This window comes from Anopheles ziemanni, chromosome 2, assembly GCF_943734765.1.
Source record: "Anopheles ziemanni chromosome 2, idAnoZiCoDA_A2_x.2, whole genome shotgun sequence".
Taxonomy (NCBI): Eukaryota; Metazoa; Arthropoda; class Insecta; order Diptera; family Culicidae; genus Anopheles; species Anopheles ziemanni.
Window position 1 is genome coordinate 69,385,764 of NC_080705.1, and position 21,220 is coordinate 69,406,983.

Here is a 21,220-nt window from a genome sequence, read left to right on the forward strand (position 1 = left end):
TTAGGTAAAATCGTGGAATTTTTCACATTGGGACATTTTTCACTTCGGACTCACTTTTAAAATTTCCCAAATAAACGCTGTCACTCAGCGAGTGATGAGAATTTCAAGCGATTGGAGCGTTCCATGGTTGAAGGAAACCTGCAAATCAAATTTTGTCACAATTGTTTTCCACCTTTTCCCCGTCCGGGGGTACAACGTTGGTACACGATATGCGATAAGAATCGTTTTGTTCATCATTCAGAGCTGTCTCACTCTGTTTTTTTGCTTGCGTTTTTATTTTCTGCCAACCGATAAACAATCACGCCAACATAAGAATGGGTGAGAAACCATCATTGAGAAACAACTTTTCGAAAACCCCGAAAATCATTCCGAGCAACAATCAAACCCAACTAAAGACGATAGGAATGGTAGCCCGGTGTTGACTCCCATCTGTCATTAATATGATACACGATTAGGAAAAGCGAAATGGAGAGCAAAATCTTCTTTTTGAAGCATGCCGATCGTAAAATGCTGGTCTTGCTAGCAAGCAGCTTTCACTGATTCGGTTCCTCCACAGCTTTCGGCAAGCGCAAAAAGTAACTAAACGCGAGAGAAGGAAGCCGACATGCGGTGGAAAAATTATGAAATTTAAATTAGATTAGCATCCCACGTCCGCCACGGACCCCGACCCCGGGAGGGAGGTCGAGGAAAAGGGAACTTGCGGCACTTTACGTTCCACAGCACAGGTGGAATCAAAACAAAACCGAACGCTGTGTGTGACGTAAGTGGAAATCAATCCACCGAGGTGATTTCACAGCGTGGAGCTGTACTTTTGGTGGTTCATCGGGAATCAATAGCATATCAACAGCCGGGGAAAGAAGGTAGAAAATTAGGAGGCAACATTCTGGGCACATGAATATCTGTCGGTAGGAGCACATGGCATGCCCGAACCAACGCAAACGATGCAGGTACTTCTTTGGCATGGAGCACACGCTTCCAAAGTTCCATTGCCCTAACACCTTCGAGGTTTGAGTTTCCATACCGCAAGCGAATAGAATACAGCTGGATGGTGTAATGATGCAATTATTTCCATTCAGAAAACCAGCGCGTCGGAACAAGTACGCGTGTTCCGTTTTGCCGTTCCGATAATTTAGATAAACGGAATAACTACGCAATGTAATTTCCTCAGTATGGCTGCTAGTGATGCCTTCTAATCCCTTTCAAGGCATCGTTGGTAAGTAGGAGCGGAGGTTATCGTCGGGTTTTAGGTATCAATACTTCATGGGCCGCGTGCCTAAAAATAAGTTCTAGTAGCCGGACGCGTGCTGGTATTATTAACAATTTTCCGTACGCGTTCCGCTGGCATCGTTACCACCATCGGCCGAACATTAAGGAAGGGAATATGTATGTATTTCTTCACTATCTTGCATCACCTGGTCATATTGTAGTTAGCGTTAACTAAGGCAATTTTTCGGCTCCAGCTGCCACATACCTTTCATTTGCAATGGTTGAGTTGGCCATCTCAAATCGTATGCGTCTCTTAGGATCATTATGTCGCAATGCTTACCTAAAACGAGAAGAAGAGGAAGGGTAAAGGAAAATATTTAAAACCATTCGATAAATGTGACGAAAATCAAACACACATGAAACAAAGGTGTCGCATAAACTTAAACGCTACGAAGTGAAAAGCTGTGATCCGATCCCAGAGACGGGTGCCTCTGAGGTAACACCATGGTAAACGGCCACACACACACACTGTTTGTTAACTTGAAGCGAGATAAATGCCACCACCAACCGTACGGCCTTAATTGCAAGGTGGGTGAAAATCTTCAAATAATCGTACCACGCTCACTTGGATAACTAGGTGTCAAAAGACGACAACTGGGTTGTCAAATTGTGTTTGCCCGTGTCAGCCTCCTTCGACCGACTTTTGCGCCGAAGAGGAAAACACATCACCGCATACATCAAGCATATTGGGCTGGGTGGACGAAAAACCCTGACCGCGACGTTCGCTAAGAGATGAGCAAACGGTTTGTGTGAGAAGGTGTGGCTGTGAAGATTGGCCACCGTTTCGCTGAATTTTCCATTTCGTTTATGAATCCGCCCCGCACCGGTTGCATCACGCCATGTGTGTATGTGCCCCGAGATTTGCTTTGTTTTACGCCGCCACCGACTATCACTGTTGGACGCTTTTCTTATGCTTGAAAGTTTATGATTACGAAATCATCCTTTTCCCGGTAAGAGGAGGCAGAAAAAAGAAGTTGCCCACGGTGCCCTCCGCTGACCCTTTTGCGACATGTGAAATGTTTATTAGCCAACTCGTACGTCTCCGAGGGCTAAGCGCTCTGCCGCATCCGGTACGTCGATGGTTGTTCGTTTCCTGTTAAACTGCCGTGACAAATGGTGTACTGTTTGTCGCAACGAAACCCGCCCATGGAAAGTAGAGCTGCCCTTTAAAAAAAAACCTCCCCACAAGTGACTAATCCACCGAGCACACTACGCAAATGAGGACCTTCCCATGGGTCGTTGCTTACGCGCTGTTTTGGAAATTTAAAAAACAATCACCAAAAATACTAACTCGCCTAAGCCCGAATGCTTTCCCGACCATGCTGGGAGCATGCTTTTACGCGTGTCTCTGGCTGGGAACTTAGCGAGGCATTGCTAATTGCCTCTCATTAGCGTATTATCTATTCCGGGAACGGAGAATCGTTGGCGTTGAGTTTGGCCGCTAATCAAAATATCAAATTGGTGCGTAAAAGTGTAAAACATAAATTTAGAACAACAAACAACAAAGTATGCATGTTAACTTTGGTGGCGCTAAAATAGCTTCGATGGCACTGTCGGCATGTTTTATTTTCGAATGTTTTACTTGGCCTTTTAGTGATAGAAAAAATAAACAAAACTTTTATTAACCATACTGAGATTTATTTAAAACGATACTACGTTGCCAATCTGATTTGTGACCCAGTTTGACCAATCATTGGACCATTTATGAGAGATAGCGAAAAACTACATTTCTGGGACAAAAAGTTTGGCAACTTGTGCCAGTGATGGTTTGCTCAACCAAAACAAGAAAAGACATTTATTTAGAAATTGACAAAACTTTGACAACCTAACAAATCATTTCAGAAGTCAGCTACACTTATAAATATCCTGCAAAAAATTACGGTTTCACAGAACTTAAATGTTGAAAATGTTCGAAACTAGTGGTGGGTAAATTCGACAAAAAATCGGAACCGCTTCCGAATGACTCCACCAATATCGGAAGCGGCTCCGTAAGGTAGGTGCAATACTCCGAGCTCGGAACCGTCCGGAGCCGTCCGGAACCGTCCGGAGCCGCTAGTTGACAGTCGGAGCCGTCGGAGCTGTCGGAGCCTTCGGAGCCGTCCGGAGCCGCTAGTCAGCAGCCGGAACCGACCGGAGCCGGAGCCGTCCGGAGCCGTCCGGAGCCGTCCGGAGCCGTCCGGAACCGTCCGGAGCCGTCCGGAACCGTCCGGAACCGTCCGGAACCGACCGGAGCCGGAGCTGTCCGGAGCCGCTAGTCGGCAGCCGGAGCCGTCCGGAACCGTCCAGAACCGACCGGAGCCGGAGCCGTCCGGAACCGACCGGAGCCGGAGCCGTCCGGAGCCGTCCGGAGCCGTCCGGAGCCGGAGCCGTCCGGAGCCGTCCGGAGCCGTCCGGAGCCGTCCGGAACCGTCCGGAGTCGCTAGTCGGCAGCCGGAACCGACCGGAGCCGGAGCCGTCCGGAGCCGTCCGGAGCCGTCCGGAACCATCCAGAACCGACCGGAGCCGGAGCCTTCCGGAGCCGTCCGGAGTCGTTTTGAGCCGTCCGGAGCCGGGTCCGGCGGCCGACTAGCGGGTCCGGACGGTTCCGGACGGTTCCGGACAGCTCCGGACGATTCCGGGCGGAATCGTGGGTTTTCCAAAGCCGGAATCGGAGCCGGTTTAAAGATGCTCGGAAGCGGTTCCGGGCGGTGGGTGCGGTTCCGAGAACCCATCACTATTCGAAACAAATGTTGCCAATTTGTTGCGCCAGATGGCGCTGTGAGAGACAATCGCATACAAGTTGAGCGGAGTAGGCCGTTCGAAACAAACCGCGATCGATTTATTCAAATCGATCAAAAACTTTCCTCCATATTAGTTTACACAGTCCTATAAGGTATAAACAAAACAACACATATTCAAAATGCTAAAAATAACATTTCCATTACAATCCGTTAACGTGCAAGATTCACTTTAGGCATGGTGACGCGATACTTCATTTGAATGACCTTTTTCGAACGGAGTTTAAGAGATGCAAAAATAAAGACATAAGCATGACATGTTAACACACCGTGTTCTGACGCACACTTATTGCGTCGTGTCCATTTATTTTGCACTAATTAATTTTACATGGGTTTTGTGCAGTGCAGAGGCGTCGTTGTCTCCGCAACAATCAGCAAAAAAGATCCCCGTATGAATAGCACTTTACCGCCACCCCTTGGGCATCGCAATCAACAGGTTCGTTGGTTTATGATCGTGGGAGGACGATTATTCAAAAAGGTACCCTCTCTTAAGACATCAAATCAAATGTGCGCGTTTAAAAATGTAAAACGGAAAGACAAATGGGAGGTACAAGGCAGGGTACAGAGTAAGGGTTGGGTACATGGTGTGTGTCCGTCGCCACTCTTTTTCTTCGCTAATGCCACCATCCTAAAGTGCACACATTCCAGGCACGATCGAGATTTTAGTACCGTACAGCAAACTGACTTTTAATGCATTGTCTTTGTCGTCGGCGATTGCAGCCAAAATATGGCGGCCACAATTGAAAAAATGGGGAAAAATCACAAGTGACACAGCGGAGCGGACGGATCTCGATTGGGCGGCCAATGTCGAACGCGACGAGATGGCCAGAGATTGACGATGGAGATGTCGATGACTCGTCACCGTCCGTGTCCGACGGCATCCGGACGTATAAGGTATGGACCGGACAATAATAATATATTGTCGATGCGTTAGAAGGTTCCGGGCAATTTGTCACCTTCGATGACGCCTTGCTTTATCTTAAGTTTTGTGTAAAACAAGACACCAGTGAAGCAAACTAGCACAGCCACGATTGATTGAATGCGGACATGGCAGGGAGGACCACAGACGTCGAAGCTGGGCAATAAATAATGTATCCCAATAGCTTTCTATTCCACTTTTTGTAGAGAGAAAGAGTATTAATAAATGATACACCAACGTACTGATTTGCAATATCTTTAGGCGATGGTTTGGGGGGGAAAGAGAAAACGTTGCATTTGGGATCAACATTAGCATAATACGGACCAATATTCCTACTACTCGCACCCTGACCTTTACGGACATATATCTTAACAGGATACAATTGTTAGGTAAGGTTGTAATTGTAAGGTGATAATTAGTGGCATACAAAAGGATTCTATAAACAAGCAATCAACCCATTAAACGTCCTGTACAATAAAACGGAGAATAACGCTACCAGATGTACGTCAAGGGTGTGCCTTCCTTGGTTATGTTAGATTTCACACATATGGTACAATACCAACCTGTCGCGTAGGGTCAAATATTGGAAGAGCATTCCCCAAATCGGCTGCTGGTGTTTACAGACCTTGCGGGGAAGCTAAAATAAAGAGCCTCGTAAAATCAAAACGAGCTCGACGGGAATTAAGACGCACGCACGCATACACCCCCCCACCTACAACCTGCGACGAGTGCGATCGGTATACTCGACAGGATCTTCTAAGACGATTCTTTTGATGGCACTCAACCTCCAGCGACAACAGGTGCGCTGCTCTCCAGTGGCGAGCGATAAAACACCTCCTCGGACGGACTTCCCAAGCAGTCGCGAATTACTTTACGACGGCAGGGCGCCACCAGCGATAGATACAGAAACCATCACACGACCACCATCGGTTTAACGATCGCTCGTTGGGCAACGTGCTGAGGAGAACACATAGAACGACGAAAGAAGTGTACCACCACCACCGTCAAGAAAACGATATGGAGTAATGTCGTCTACATCCGCGTGAAACCGTTTACCTTAGAAGGCGTGAACTAGAATCCCGATCCTCAGACGAACCTCAACATTCGAGAGCCAGTCTAAACATCCTCCCGCCTCTAGCCTGCCCGCCAACCAGACGCGGCCCAAGAGGTTTATCTCGGCATAAAATCACAATATTTTGTCAGACCATTTTCGGGTGTGCGTTCGGGAATCTACCTCCCGAAGTGTGCTCTAAATGAACTCGCCATCTACACTACATACATGATGATGATGATGATGATGATGATGATGGTAGAGTGGCGTTATTAGGTCAACGAAATCGGATCTTCATCGAATACAGATCGAAGCAGAGAGCTTCTCTGGTGTGGTGTGAAAGTGAATGTGTATGTCGAAGAAAAATAAAAAGTTTGGCAAGCGCTTTTTTTGAAGTCGGTACACATGACGCGACTTTTTAACAACAAGACATAGCTCTTAACGCTCTCGTTACTCCGGGCCGTCCCCGAAAGGAAAGGGAAACAGGGAAAAACAAAACCATCAACAACAAAGCTGCAAAGCTCCGTCCAGACTCCTAAGTCCAGTGCTTTGATCCATCCATTTTGACGGCTCAGGACCGTGTAAGGAAACGAGATCGTTAGGCTCACGAGTACCCTCCTTCTTGACTGCCAGTCGACCCGGTTGGCCAGTGACGAAACGTCGAAACGGAGCCCCCAGAATCGGCCAAACTTTAGCGCGAGTGGGTGGTCAGTTTCGCGTAACGAGATGTGACAGATTTTTCTTCACCGTTTTATTTCTTTGACATTCCGCAAAGCGCAAAGGAAAGGAGCGGCTGGAGCGCTCCCTCTCTCGAACGACTCAAAAACAAAACGTGTTCAATGAACCCTCGAACGAAGCCGTTTCGCCAAAGATAGACACACCGCGGGACAAATGGGAACTGAGCTTTCGATGTCATAATAACGGATCAAAAATAAGTACCGGATGATTCATGCCAATGCGTTGTGTGAATGCTTTTGGAGTGAAGCATACAATCATCGATGGTTTAGGATGATTGGAGGAGGATGAACGGAAAGACACCGACGCCGAACTCCTTCATCTGCTGGATGGGGCCGCCAAAACCGAAACCCTAGAACTTGTTTGCTCACTTAACACGTCGATCACGTTTCCCTCCGGCGACGAATTATCAAGGGAAGTGCGACATTACATGCAGTTAGGAAGGTAACACTGGCGTACTGGCAAAGAAGGAAACGGAACCATTTGCATACTTATCTTCCTTCGTCATCAGCAACCTGAAAAGATTGCATACGCGATCAGCCCGGCTGGGGGCTCCACGCTCCTGCCTAACCGGTGTAACGCCTGTTTTGCGGCAATCGCTTTTAATCATAGTACTTTGTAGTGACATTGTACACCCCCGGCCCTTTCCACACCGCGCTTGCAACGCGCTAGAACTTACGCCAACGACGGGGAGCGCTCAAATCAGCTGCGAGATCGTCACTCCGGTGGGCGGCTGAATGTACCCGTGGTCAAAGGATTTTGTCCAGGTACAAACCGGACCCCCACCCGGGCTGTTCGGTAGCGTGTTCGGATTCGGGTGACAGCGGCTTTCTTACCGGGCAACCAGTTTACTTGCTGCCAATCAGGCAACTTTTGTGTTGTGTTGTGTCGGGATGTATACAAGATCGTGTATGACATGCGCATGACTCAGCGCCGATCGCCACCTTCACCGTCGGAGGGTAGGACGTTCTAGATTGACCGAAAAAGTTACCAACCTTGCCTGCCACAGGGGAGAAATCTGTGGTTCTTTTTGAACACCACTAAGATGCTGCTATTTACCAAAACAATTCACACGGGCGCGCGCTCGTAATGAGCAACGAGGTAAACAACGTTAGCTTGGAAAACACCGCTAAAAAGGTGATAGAAAACCTCCAAAACAAATTGCACAACAGAAAGCGGTTTGCCTGGTGATCATTTCCGTGATTCTAATAAAAATCCATAACGTTCACCCACGCACACAATGGCGCCACAACCAAACGGAGAACCGATCAATCCGCGGCACCGAATCGAGAACGAACGAACAATCGATCGAACGTCGTTCGTCGTGTCAAGGATCATTACCATTTCTATAATCACCTCGCACAATTACAACGCTTCCATTGAACACCGTAGTTCATACAAGATCGTCTCCATCGTGCTTTAAAGGGACTGCGCGAGACCGATGCCGTTCGCCTTCAGCCGGCTTCCGATCCTATTTTGTCACTGTGCGGCTGAGGCTGGTTGGTTTGGTTCAGCTTCGATCTCGTTGGGTTAATTACACAAGCCGGCTTTCACCGGATCATTACCGGATCGCGGGAAACAGATTGAACCGCGCGACCTCCATTCCATCTCGGCGACGGCGTGAAGGACGCTCGCGCGGGCCGTTCGATGGCGCTTCACATAACCTCAAACAAAACGGCCGACGACAGCTGGTAGCAGTGGCGCTCGTGTCTACACCCGCCTTGTGGCGCCAAGCCAGAGTCGGAACGGTATACATCTTCTTGTCATATGTGGAGGAAGAAAGAACCGGGAAGAACGAGAAAAGAACAGAACAAACCGATGGGAGCGGTATGATTGAAATTATGCAAACCACCGCCCTCGGGATGTGCTTCGGTGCTCCGGGCAGGAACGGTCCGTCCGTGAAAGGAACGTTTTATGATCCACGCGATCCGGCTCCGAAGGCTCCGGCCTGATGATTCGACCGATCGATGATGCCGATAGCACCATCTTTGGGTTGCTCCGTACCGCACCGGGGAGACGTGGGATCGTCCAACGCGTGCTGCCACCCGTGTTGAGTGGTTGAAAAGCTTTTGAAAAGATCTCCGAACACACAAAAATGTGCGCAGTGAGTACTGGCGAATTGCCATTTATAGTCGTTCGCTGGTTCGCGGATCGCTGGATCGGATCGGATCGGAGCCCCGTCGGTGTGCGATTATGATGACGGTGTGTGATTGTTTTACCCTACCCTCTACCCCACCCCTTTTTTGAGCTGATTTTTGCATATTGTCCTCCACCCGATGTCGTGGGTTTTTTCATGGTGATGAATTATTTTAATAGTAATTGAGCGATCGCGTGCGCTCGAACACTATGTCCGAGAATGGAATGCTGCGTTGTTCTGACGCCGCAATTACCTCATGGGTGCTGGCCGAGTCGTCGCCGAAGCTGCTCGAGAAGCTACTGTTCAGCACCTTGATGCGATCGATGTCGTTGGTGGGACCGCTCCCGACGCTCCCGCTGCTGGCACCGTCCTCGTCACCCCCGAATAGGGACGACGCATCCGAGAGTCGGCGCGAGTGTCGCCGTCCGGCCACCGGATCAAGCGAATCGATCGAGATGCGCCTTGAATACGACGAGTAGCTGGAATCGTTAGAGTTTCGACGATTGTTGTGGCTGTTGTTGTTGTTGTTGTTGATGATGATGTTCCCGAGGCCCCCGGGTGGTGCCGGGGAAAAGCCGAGCGGTTTCGCATTGATACCCGAATCGAAGGACAATCGTTTGGTCATGTCACACAGCTCGTGCTCACCGCTGTCCTCGCTGTCCTTCGACGGCGAGGCGGCCTTCTTCAGGATCGAGTGCAGCTTCATCGACGAAAGACTATCGTCCAGATGGAGGCTGCTCCGCTTGCTGTTGATGCTCGAGCGGCGACTGACCCCACCTCCACCGATCGAAGGCTTCCGCCTCAGGTCCACCGTCGACACGGAAGTGTTCCGCAACATCGACGGAAAGTCGGACGGGTGTTCCATCGGTCGATTCGCGGCCGGCTTGATCACGTTCAGCACCGGCATACTGTCCCTCCGACGTGGATCGGCAAACCCGGATAGGCTCTTCCGGGCCGGGGCCGTCTTCATCTGCCCGCCAGCCGCCGTCCACTCGCGCAGATCACTGATGCTAGCGATCGAGTTACGGTTGCTCAGCTTGCTACGGCGCCGTGCGGCCATTTCCGCCTCCCGCCCAACGTTGTAGATCGACCCATAGGCGGTGCGTCCGCCGACACTCGACAGATCACCGACCGAGCTGGCGATCGAATCGCGGCGCTTCACCGAACACACCGAACCGCGCCGGTGACTCCCGTGGACACTGCACCGGCGACTCGTGTGCGTCTCGATGATCTTCACCTCGTTCTCCTTCTGGTTTTGGTTGAAAATTTCCTCAATCTTCTTCAGCTGCCGATCGACGCCACAGAACGATCGATGACGATGCGGATGGTGGTGGTGATGATGGTGATGATGATTGTTTAGATTTGCCATACTGGTTCTTGTTTTGTGGCTCGTTGTCCGGGAATGTATGGTGTCACCGTAGCTCGAGTTCCACCGCGTTGCCCAACACCGTTTGTTTTGTCAACACTTGCTTCACCTCACACAGCGATTGACAAATCGTGACTCACTACTACTGATCGCCAGACCGATGGAGCACTTTCGTCAAACAGATCACCGTTCCCGTGCAGAGCATAGTTAAACGCTGAGTGGTCCACAGACTGATGACACGGCTTGTCCACTTCCAGAAAAGGGAAAATACACACAACACTTTTTCTCCACCAAAGGGTTTACCTCAAGCTAATAATCTCTTTAACCTTTAACAGGACGATTGATTAATTGGTAGGTTGTTCCAACCGCAAGAAACAGGCCAATGATAACTAAATCGAAAAGAGTGAATCGAAGATCAAATTACAAACACGCACTGGAATACCAACCCCGAATGAGGCAGTACGCAAACTTTCCGCGACACGATCGAACCGACGTCTCCAGCAGAACTGATTCGTTTGAACGTTCTGTGTCGCAACCGATCTCCCTGGGCGGCCAACGAAGACGACGACGACGACGACGACGAGTGTCTCGCGCTGTCTTGCCGTTTCGCGCGACTCGCGACTTCCCATCGTTACCGCATGACGCACACACGCTTAGGTGCCAGTCCAATAGTTGCGTATTTATTTACGACGCCGACATCCGAACCCCTCGCAAAACGGATGAAAAAGGAGAAGATTCTTCGATCCAGAATTTATGTTTGACGAATTCGATTTCCAGAAGAGTGAAATGTAAGCCTTAACCCAAAAAAAATGCAACAGCCGAATAAAATCATCTTTTTTCCTTTATATTGCGAGACATAAATCCATCTCAAATTTCACCGCACTTCCCTCCGATGGCATATATTGGCACGTTATAAAATTAATTCAAATTGCAAACTCATCGATGTGAATCCATTTTTGGCACATCTGGGGCATAAGGTTATGATTTTTCCTTCGACGGAAGCCAACACTGTCAATCCCTCAAACTCCTTTTTTGCTTCGTTAACTTTTCAATTATTCACACTGCATGTAAACTCCGGTCCCGTGCGGTGCGGTATGTCGAGCAGCTGATCTCAAATTGAACGCCCTTAACCCACCACACATATTGGTCACTAACCTACATAAAAACCGATTGCAAATCATCGCCCAAAGCAGCGGCAATGCAACGGCGAGTGACGAGCGAACTACTGGCTGGGACTTTCGTGGGCGACATTCAAGGTTCACCATCATCGGCATACCATCATCTTGTCCAGCGTTCCTCACTGCTTGTGCCACACGGTGTACTGAACTCACTGAAGGATTTAAAATAAATTCCATTAACTGTTTACTTTAACTAGCTCTTTAAAGAGCATCTCTTCCATCAAGTGACGGGGCCGTACCGTCTTTTCTGATCAGCGATTGGATTGAGATTGCTTTCGCCTTCGCCGTGAGTGTTCGGAAAAGGGAAAATATAAATGTTTTTCCCGTACGAGGGCCACTCGAAAAACACTTTCCATGCGGTAGAGATTTTGCACGTAGGCAAAGGCATACGCATACTAATCATGATTAATGCTGCAACGAGGTCAAACAGAACCGTCCAAGCTGCATTGCGTTGTGCAGGCCCTATTGGCCGATTGGTTTAATTGAAATGGTATGCGATGCTATAAATTGATGCCTTGCATGCGGACAGAGGTGGGTGGATGTGGAAAGAAGACTTTACTGCAGAAGAAATGAACACACTTAAATGTGATCCAACACAGGGGCTTTAATAAATTAGGTCATCAAACTCTTCTCTGGGAGGTACTCTTCTAAGGTTTGTTTTAAAAATGACAGTAAAAATTATTCGTTCAAACAATTTCGCCTCTAGCGTCATTTATAAAAGCAAGCATGTTGTTGACAAACATTTCAACCCTTTTCTACCGTCCATCAAACCACCGTTAATTGACGATTACGTGATAAAACTATCAATGACTTCTGTCACTTGCGTCACACACAAGCCAATGTCGGTCGATGGTTTAAAAATGAAAACTGACTAATTCCTCCAGCCGGGCGGAAAGGAAAGGGGGACCAGCCTATGACATAGAATCTTTCGAGCGCGACCCTATCATCGTCCCGTACTCACCCCCTCGTTCCGTGTGTTCCTTCTGGGCAGCGTTTCGCAAAGAGTTAAGCAAATATTGGCTCATTCTTGAAACTCCAATCGACGACTACGGGCCGCCGATTCGTTGGTACATTGAAGTGAATGAGCGTATGAGTTCGGGTTATGGATAATTATTACCCTTACGACGCTGGGTTGGTGGTGTTGGCGTGTGGGAGGCGAAACAAGTATCCCGAGCAGTCGTTGACTGTCTTTCGTTAAGCATGTCAACACGAAGAGGATTCGAATTTTGGGGGCTGAGAGTTAATGGGGACGTTTATTTTTTTATGTTAACGCCATCACCTCATCCGAACAGACACTCTTTTTTATGCTCTGCTGCTTGCGACAAGTGGACGCTGATCAATCAGTCCAGTGAGCCTGAAGTGTTTTGTGGTTCAAATCTACCTATCTTTGATCATAAAAAAAACCCTTCATTAAAATCGAAACCGTTTCGCCGAAAGGCGCCACCAGCCGATACGCCAACTTGCAGACGACTGTCGCCAGTCAATAAAACGTCCAACGACTCCGCAGGACGCATAAAAGATACCCGATACCATAAATGATCGTATCAATCTCTATCGGGTCGAACATCAAATCAGCGGGAGATCGGGCTCAAGCTCAACCGGAAGCGTGTCACGGTGCGAGAGTTATGATAGTGTCATGATGCGACAAAACACTTCCCATCGCTTCGGTCCCTTCGGCTACGAGATCGTCGATCGGTGGCGGTTGTTTCTTGATCATGAACTTGCCGTAAAAGGGATGCTTCACAAGCTCGTAGAGTTGGGGCGCACGTTGGAGCTTTACCGGAACGCTGAGCAGCACACAGTGACGCGATGGCATTGGGGAAGGAATTGCGGCCGAAGGTCTTTGAGTGATCCCACATCGTTTTGATGCCCTTAGCGAAGGGTGTCGCAGTAGCGCGGGCCGTTTTGTAGAAGCACACACCTCAGGCGTAGGCAGAGTCCATACTGCGCTGCATCAACGACACGGATGGAGATCCACATTCACAAGGGGGGACCCTATTTCCAAACAACATTGCACACAAAAGCACAAAGTGTACAAGTGCTGTGTGCAAGCTTGTTTACAAGAGATCAGCTTGAATTCCCCACCGATTGATTTTATTAAATCCACCACCCATCCTACCCAGCTCCACACATCCTGCCGAGAGACCACGACTTAACAAACGTGTCACTGAATTAACAACTCCACTCTGGTAATCCGGATCCGCCTCCGATTAGCAGGTCAGGTCTCGCACGATAGTGCAAAAAGGTAAAACCGGGTAGTCGGGCGTCCCACACGGGATTCCGGCCGTTGTAGCGTTCACCAATCCTCAACTTCAACGCTTACTACACACAAAGCACAATTAGAAACGGATCAAACTATACCGTGCCTCGGACCAGTTTGTCACAACACAGGGATGACGATGAGCGGATGGACAGTGTATATATGTATATCTATTTGGTTGCTCCAATTTATCGGCCAACACACAAACGCCCACGCTAAGTCGGAGATATCGGAGGCAACTGATTATTTGCAATCAATACTTCCGCACCCGGACCCGGATCGCCAATTCGCCGCTTTTGCGGGCTTTGCGTGCCAAAGATATTCAAATGATGCGATTGAGGTGAGCAACGTTACGTTTTTGGGGAAGTGGTTGGTCTAATTTGCTGATGCTTATAAGTAGAGTTGAATCTTGTTTATTTGTTACGCTCCTACGCGCTAAAACTTTGTTTTGGAATGGATTTTGATTTGTTTTTCTTTAAAAGCGAAATAAGAAAAAAAAAAACTCATACTACAACTACAGACTACATACTACAGGGTAAGTATTTCACACATCTAAAGCATGTATCATAGGAAATCTCAGATACATAACATAGCAGCTCTTGAAGAGCACAGCAAATATCGGTAAATGAGTTCCTTTTTTTAGGGCGTAAATATGTTAAGACATTTTTTGTTATAATTTTGAACTTAAAAACCTTCTAAAAAGTAGCAATTATTTAGATAACCAATGTTCATCAATTGCCACAAATACTTTTCTTTTGATTGCTTTTCTTATGAATTTCTCTTCAGACGTGCATATTCGCATAACTTATTTAGATGAAAGATATCTATTTAACGATATCCGAAATATGTAATAATTATTGTTTAAGACGTATATGATCTTCTTTGAAATCTTAACTATCGCGACTGAATCAAGAAAAATTATTTATCATTCCAGCTTGTATTTTGTTTATAGAACACCAGAAAAATATCACTTTCCTCTTCTACCCATCGGTGTAGAAAAATTATTCTTATCGAAGTGTTTGTCCTTCAAATAAAATTATTTTTAAATGTTGCCTAAATGTATTGAGCACAATGGTTTCCGAAACCATTTTTCATATCAACCTACAGTTTAGCAATACCGATTCGTGCAAAACTTACCTCGAAATCTCTGTTCCCGATAATGTCCTCCGATGGGTGCGCTCCCATCACCACCGGGGGCATCCCATTCCCGTTGGTCTGCACGGGCGGTGGAGCCGGCGAGGGGGCCGTATTATTCATGTGCGCCGGCGGAACGATGGTGGGATTTCCGTTCATAATGTAGTCACTTTCTTTGTTCTGTTTCTGTTGCTTGAATTTTTCATACAGTTCACCTCCACCGGCACCCGAATTACTGCTGTTGCCGTTGGTTGCACCGTTGTAGTTGTGAACTGCGGGTGGATTGTGTCCTGGTTTTGCTCTAAAAAACAAAAATAAATTATTGGTACACTTTGTTAGAAAACGTACTTTAGCAATTTGTAACGATTACAAGAAATACTCACGTCGGTTTGGGCTGGTCGTAGATAGCGCCTGCAACGATTGGTGGATGTGGCACCCCCGGCGGCGGTATCAGTGGCACCGGACTATTGGCACTGTTGGGCCCGGCCGTACTTCCGGGCGTTGAGATCGCCGATGCTGGCACCGAGTGTGGTTGACTGTGGTGCGGTAGCCCCGTCGGGACCGGCTGCTGGGTCGTCGTTATCTTCTCCGACAGTGAGTCCCGCCGGGAGCTCTTGGCTGTCGAGCTGGTTGTGTTGGGACTGTCCCGCTCGGCACTGTTCTGATGAATGTCGCACGCTTTGACCACGGCCCCGGCGACCGCCTGCAGATCGGGTGATTTCGATTGCACAGAAGCGATCTCGTCGATCGACGGGAGTCCCTGCTGGATGTGGTTGGGCAAACCAAAACAAGAGAGACACGTAATTAGTATGCGTATGATACTGGTGACCATCGATTGTAAGCCGTGGGAGCAGTAATGTATGAATGGGAGGATTTGCAATTTGCATTAGCCGATTCTAGCAGACCTTGAGCAGGTTGCAGCGAGTTTTATGCCTACGTCCGTCATGCAGAGCTCCCACGTTAGTTAGGAACCAAGACGTTCAATATTACTATCTACCTAATTGAAAACAACAGAATATCTTATTACACTTGCTTGCTCACTGCACCGCTTAGCGCAGGTATATAGTGAATATGACTTACAAATTACATGACATCAAACTAAAGTGAACAAAGAATGACATCTTAGAATACACTACAAAAATGTGTCGTAACTCATTCTAAAAAGCGGAATAAAAAACACCTTCCAAATTACTTTTTTGATTGTATTGTGTTTCAACCTTGCCTCTTCTTATGCCCTACGACCTGAACTGTCCCTACAATGTACCCGTGACATAATTCCCTCCGAAATGACCGAAACGTGATCCCAGCTGTGCTTTTCTACTTCCGGGTTCGTGCACTGCAATCACGATAAATCTCTATCCCCGTTTCATCCCACGAGTTCCCAATGATTCCGGGGGTTCCGTCCCGATTGAATGGAAAGTCAATTCGGTTAAGTAAATATTGACACTCCGTGGTTCCGTGGAAAAGCTGCACCAACATGGTGAAGGCCCGAGGTTCCAAAAGTCGAGAGCGAACAAGCGAATGGCTCTATGTGTATGTTGTATGTAGTAAATGCAAACAGTGTTTATGTTCGGCCCGTTCTTATGCATTGCCTAAGATTTGTTTGTTTTGCCGTTATGTGAATATAGTGTCATTTATCATCGTTCAAGTTGCGGACAGGCGTTTGCGTTTCAAATACTTTGTTTACACACTTCCTAGAGAGCGATGCGCTGGTATCATTTAGTTTTTCAGTCCACTATGAATGCAACCGAAGCAAAGGGTACTACTTTCTTCCTGACACCTGACGGTGGTATGTTGACAGTCTAGCAATCAGGTAGAGGTATTCCTAAGCATCTAAAGACATGAATTTCTGCCATGCACACGAGCGCATACTCCACGTGCCATTCACTACCTGCAGTCATTGACCCTACGCGAGCTTATCATTATCTTTATGCATCTAAACGGTTGGCCACAATCCACCACCCGGAGCGAGAGCGAAAGAGTGGGGATTTGGGTTTGATATCGATTTTTCTTCCTCTTTATACCACTCGCAGAAAGACCTACTTATTTTCCCTGTACTCAAGGTAGCAAAGGAATCCGTCGACACTTTCTATCAAACATAAGTGGCCCGTGCTGCGGTAGGGCCGTCCCTACTGGTCTCGTGTAGATTGCGTTGCCAGCTTGATTATCGTTTCTTAATCTATCACCTACTTTTTCCCCCCCACGATAATAACACGCTACTACGAGTGGCTTGTTAAAACCGGTCCTAATGGTAATGGAGCACACCACTCGGAAGTGTCTCGTTTACTACAGGTTACCCGTTGCATAATGAAGAAAAAAAAGTCACGAAAGGGAAAAGGGACACGGGGGGTCGGGCGCAAAATTCGGCATACCACCACGGCAGGTTGCTCCCTGCTTCGAGTTGTGGGTTTGGTATCGAGGAAACGAACCTGATACTCGGCAAAGTTACTGCTGCGGTACGCTTCGCCCCCGTCGCCGTTCTCGAATAACCGGTCCACGCTGGAGGTCATCAGTTTGCCGCTGCTCGGCTTGATGCCGGTTAGGTGGAAACTGGCGAAGCTGGAACGGGACATCGGAAACGATTCGTTCGGTGCTTTCGGATCTGAAAGAGGAGTTAGGAAGCAGGAAGATACGACTCGTTAGTTAATCATAACTGCTCCACTACTAGGGTCGAGCTGCCGGGTGCCAGAACTCACTCAAACAGCTCGAAACGGCGTCCAGCGAAGGCAACAGCGAGCGGGTCATGATGTCGGCCGCGCTGCGGGGTCGCGTGAATGGCATCACAGAGTGGGGGAACGTTTTCGGTTTGATCGGCGTGATGAGCATGTGTTCGGTCCAGGAGGTTTCCAACGACGGTTTCTCCAGCCGTTCCACGTCCACGTTGAGCGTTTTCTGCTCGAACGGCACCGAGAACGTGTCGGCCGGAATGCTCTGCAGCCAACTCAGCAGGGAAAGATCGGAATCGGTAAATCCTGGCAAGAAGGAAAAAAACAACGAAGAGGTTTATTTATTATATCGTGCTAATTTTCAAACATCACCAGCCAAATTATTAATTGCGGATGAAACTGCAATACTTAAATTTTTAACTCATATACTTAAATATTTTATTGTGCCTTTATGTCAAATTATAAATGCCATTGACCTTTCAAATTGCCATTGACCATGCAAAGTAGTGTCATATTAAGTAAAAGCAATATATTTTTAGAACAAAGATGTAACGGACGAAATCGAGTTACATATCGTCACTTTGAGAACAAATTGTTTTAAAGAAAATTATCCTTTTTCTTGGTGAAAGTCCATAAACCACATAAAATAACATACTATTACAATTTTGGGATCCATTTTCTATAATTAGATTTCTCAAAAGTCCAAGTGAAGCAAATTTTATCAATTACCAGGTGTCACATAAATGGATGATACAACATTGCTACTCTGGCTACCAAATAGATCGACATTACTCCGCAATTCCAAAACGATGTTCCAGAATCCGTCTAATTTTGAACTGGTTGGCCTACAAATTTAAAGGAAATCCTTCATTTGCATTTAAGAAATAATCGCTTCCGGAGTTTTCGGCTGTTGAATTATGATTGCCATAAATTTTCATGACTTCACTCTGCTATCACAGAAATTTCCCTAACATCTATTCCCATTTGAATATTTTGGCACATCGGAATAACGACGCTCTTCTAAAATAGTATCATCGATCTACAACGAAGCTGCATATTTGGCTTCCCCGTGGCAACTAGGAGGACGTTATACTGCATTCCATTCCCTCGCAGCCAAATCGATCGCCCGCGCACGAGGAACCTTTTTTCTTGCATCTCATAAATAAATTCCCACCGTTTCATCGGCACTGCGGCACTTGAGGGCAATCGTTACGACTAGAAGTGGGTCACCGCAGGGACCCTCGCATCAATTTGAGTCCACCTTCATGTTTTCTTGTCGGGGCAAACATGGAAAAAAATAAACGGCCAGAACCGGAAAACCTACCTATCGAGCCGTCCAGCACTCGCGAGAAGTTAATCTTCTGACTCGCCGCATCGGCCGCCCCGGTTGCCTTCACCTGGCAGTAGTTCACGCACGACTCGTACAGCACACCCTTGATCAGCAGCTGCACCAGCCGGTCGTTCTTCGCCGACGCCAGCCCCCCTCCTCCCCCGGCGCCGCCGGCCGAACCGAGTTTCTTGTCACCCGGCAGAAACTTTTCCACCAGCGGAAAGATCTCCCGGAAGCACTGGACGCGCGCCTTGCTGGGGTTCCAGTCCCGGTACTGCAGATGATCGCCCAGCTTCGGCAGCGTCAGCAGCAGGCAGAGCCCCGAGTACTCCTCCTTCGTGGGGCACAGCTTCTCCAGCTCGCCGAGCACCTGGACCACCTCCTCCACCGCGCCCTCGACGTTGTTAATCAGCGGCGGACCGGCCGCGAGCCCGCCCGCCTCCGACTTGATGCACAGCAGCTCGATGTACTTGTGGCGCAGGATGCTGTACTTGAACTGCTTCATGTCGAAGTTCTGCAGCGCCTCGAGCGGCTGGATGAACTCCACCACGTCGTCCCACTGGCCGTCGAGGATCAGCTGCCGCAGGAACAGCACGTCGTCCGAGTACTGCCCATTGATGACGCCCGTTTCGCGTTCGAGCGACAGCTGCGAGATGTGCAGCTCGCGGTTGTTCAGGAACTCCAGTGCCAGCCGGACGATGTCCTCCTCGCGGAGTGATAGTCGCGCCGGGGCCATACTGCTCACATTAATAACGGGGCTGGGGCAGAGTCTTTCAGTCCTGAGCGCACCTCACATACAATCGTCCCCTCCCGCTCTTCGGGACGGTCCGCCCTAAGGGACGGCTGGAGCAACCTCCACTCCAAACACACACGAAGACGTGAAGATTCTGCAAATAGAAACGACGGACAAACGGGGAATTTATTAAAATTGTAATTACATTCCATTCAGATCGAATATAGAACCCCTCACCCGTAGAGGGTGAAGTCCTTAACGCCCCCACCTAACCATAAAATAAAGTGGGAAAACACAACCGAATACCACTCACGAACAAGAGGGTTTAATAATGTGTTCCGACACCACAAAACCACCACGCGAACAATCGAAAGAAGAGGGATAAACATACTCGCCCATAAAGCCCACGAGCGGCTTCGAGAGAACAAATCGAACAAATATCTCGTAATGGATAAAGTTAGCTAGACGGGGTGATGCTCTTTCCGTTTCCGCTGGTCGTTAATCTCCTGTCGGTTTCCGTTCCTCATCGACTGTCACATTAAGCGAGTGAATTGGGGGTGACTTTAACTACATTTGCTATAGAGAGTAAGTGGAGGTAACAATGCAAAGGAGGAAATGGTGGAAAAATGTTTTCATGGGTTTGGTTCATGCATAAAACATTTCAGCAATGGTTAGTATGCTTTTTTTGCTGATGAATTCGTTTTCTGTTGGATAGTAAATGTTTTGAGGGCATAATTTTAAGCAAATTCAAGGAATTTTAATCATTTAACATGTTTTCTGCTAGGTTCTATTTTAATCTGAGATGATTGATCCTAGCAGAGTCCTTCATGGAAGATGGATTTACTGGTGAGTAACTTCTTCTTCTTCTTGGCGTAAACGACCTCTTGGTCATGCCTGCCCGTTAAGGGCTTACTTGTTTCCCTGTTGTACGTGGATAGTCAGTCCTCTCGTACAGGGGAGGGTCCGGTCTCGGTTGGGATTCGAACCGGCGCTACCGCTCGGCTGTCGCGGACCCCTGGTGGACTGGTGAGTAACCTGATGGTTGAATTTATATTTTCCATTTCTTGAAAGAATTCGAATGATTTCTGGCATTAATCACCGGCTTTATTCCTCCGTTATGAATCACAAGCAAAATTGATCATAGATTAAAGTGAACCGATTTAATAGTTCGATAGGATCCAGGGCAATTATTTTGAACTAAGTAAGTAATTCGAAATTACAAATAACCGCATGAAAATCACACCCAATGAAATTTCACATCCAATCACAATCCAACGAAAGCCTTTAAAACTTTATATCACAGTGTAAAATAAACTGACAGAAATTAATGTACAACTAATAGGGAGCAAAAAAACAATTGCTTATTGACCTACCACGCTGTAAACAAATTCAGGCCAGCAGGTTACGAGGTTAGACTGACATTGCATTCGATTTGATATTTCCACCTCTCTGGGCGGAGGAACTTCGACATCGGAAGCACTCGCGATCGAGAGGAACCAAAAAAAACCAAACAACTAATTAATGTAGAAAAAAGCCCTGCTCCAGAGCCCACCGGACAGCGCACGAAAGGTCGACTAGGCCCCGCCACGGGAGGGTCTTGATCCCATAACTTTCACCGGAAGGCGTAGGAAAAGCTCACCCTCTTCACCATTGCAAAACTCTGTCCAA

General features: G+C 47.8%; 1 protein-coding gene across 1 annotated transcript in view; it reads right to left on the reverse strand.

Annotated features, from left to right (window-relative positions):
- The window catches only part of LOC131290656 (WD repeat-containing protein 47), a 50,109-nt gene extending 30,540 nt beyond the window's left edge, over positions 1–19,569 (reverse strand). The window contains exons 1-5 of the mRNA XM_058319822.1: positions 18,814–19,569; positions 17,520–17,795; positions 17,253–17,425; positions 15,207–15,586; positions 14,827–15,124 (exon numbers count right to left, since the gene is read on the reverse strand). Coding sequence (XP_058175805.1) covers positions 14,827–15,124; positions 15,207–15,586; positions 17,253–17,425; positions 17,520–17,795; positions 18,814–19,555 — 1,869 coding nt within the window. The 5' untranslated portion in view covers positions 19,556–19,569. The remainder of the gene's footprint in view (positions 1–14,826; positions 15,125–15,206; positions 15,587–17,252; positions 17,426–17,519; positions 17,796–18,813) is intronic.
- Positions 19,570–21,220: the final 1,651 nt, after the last annotated feature.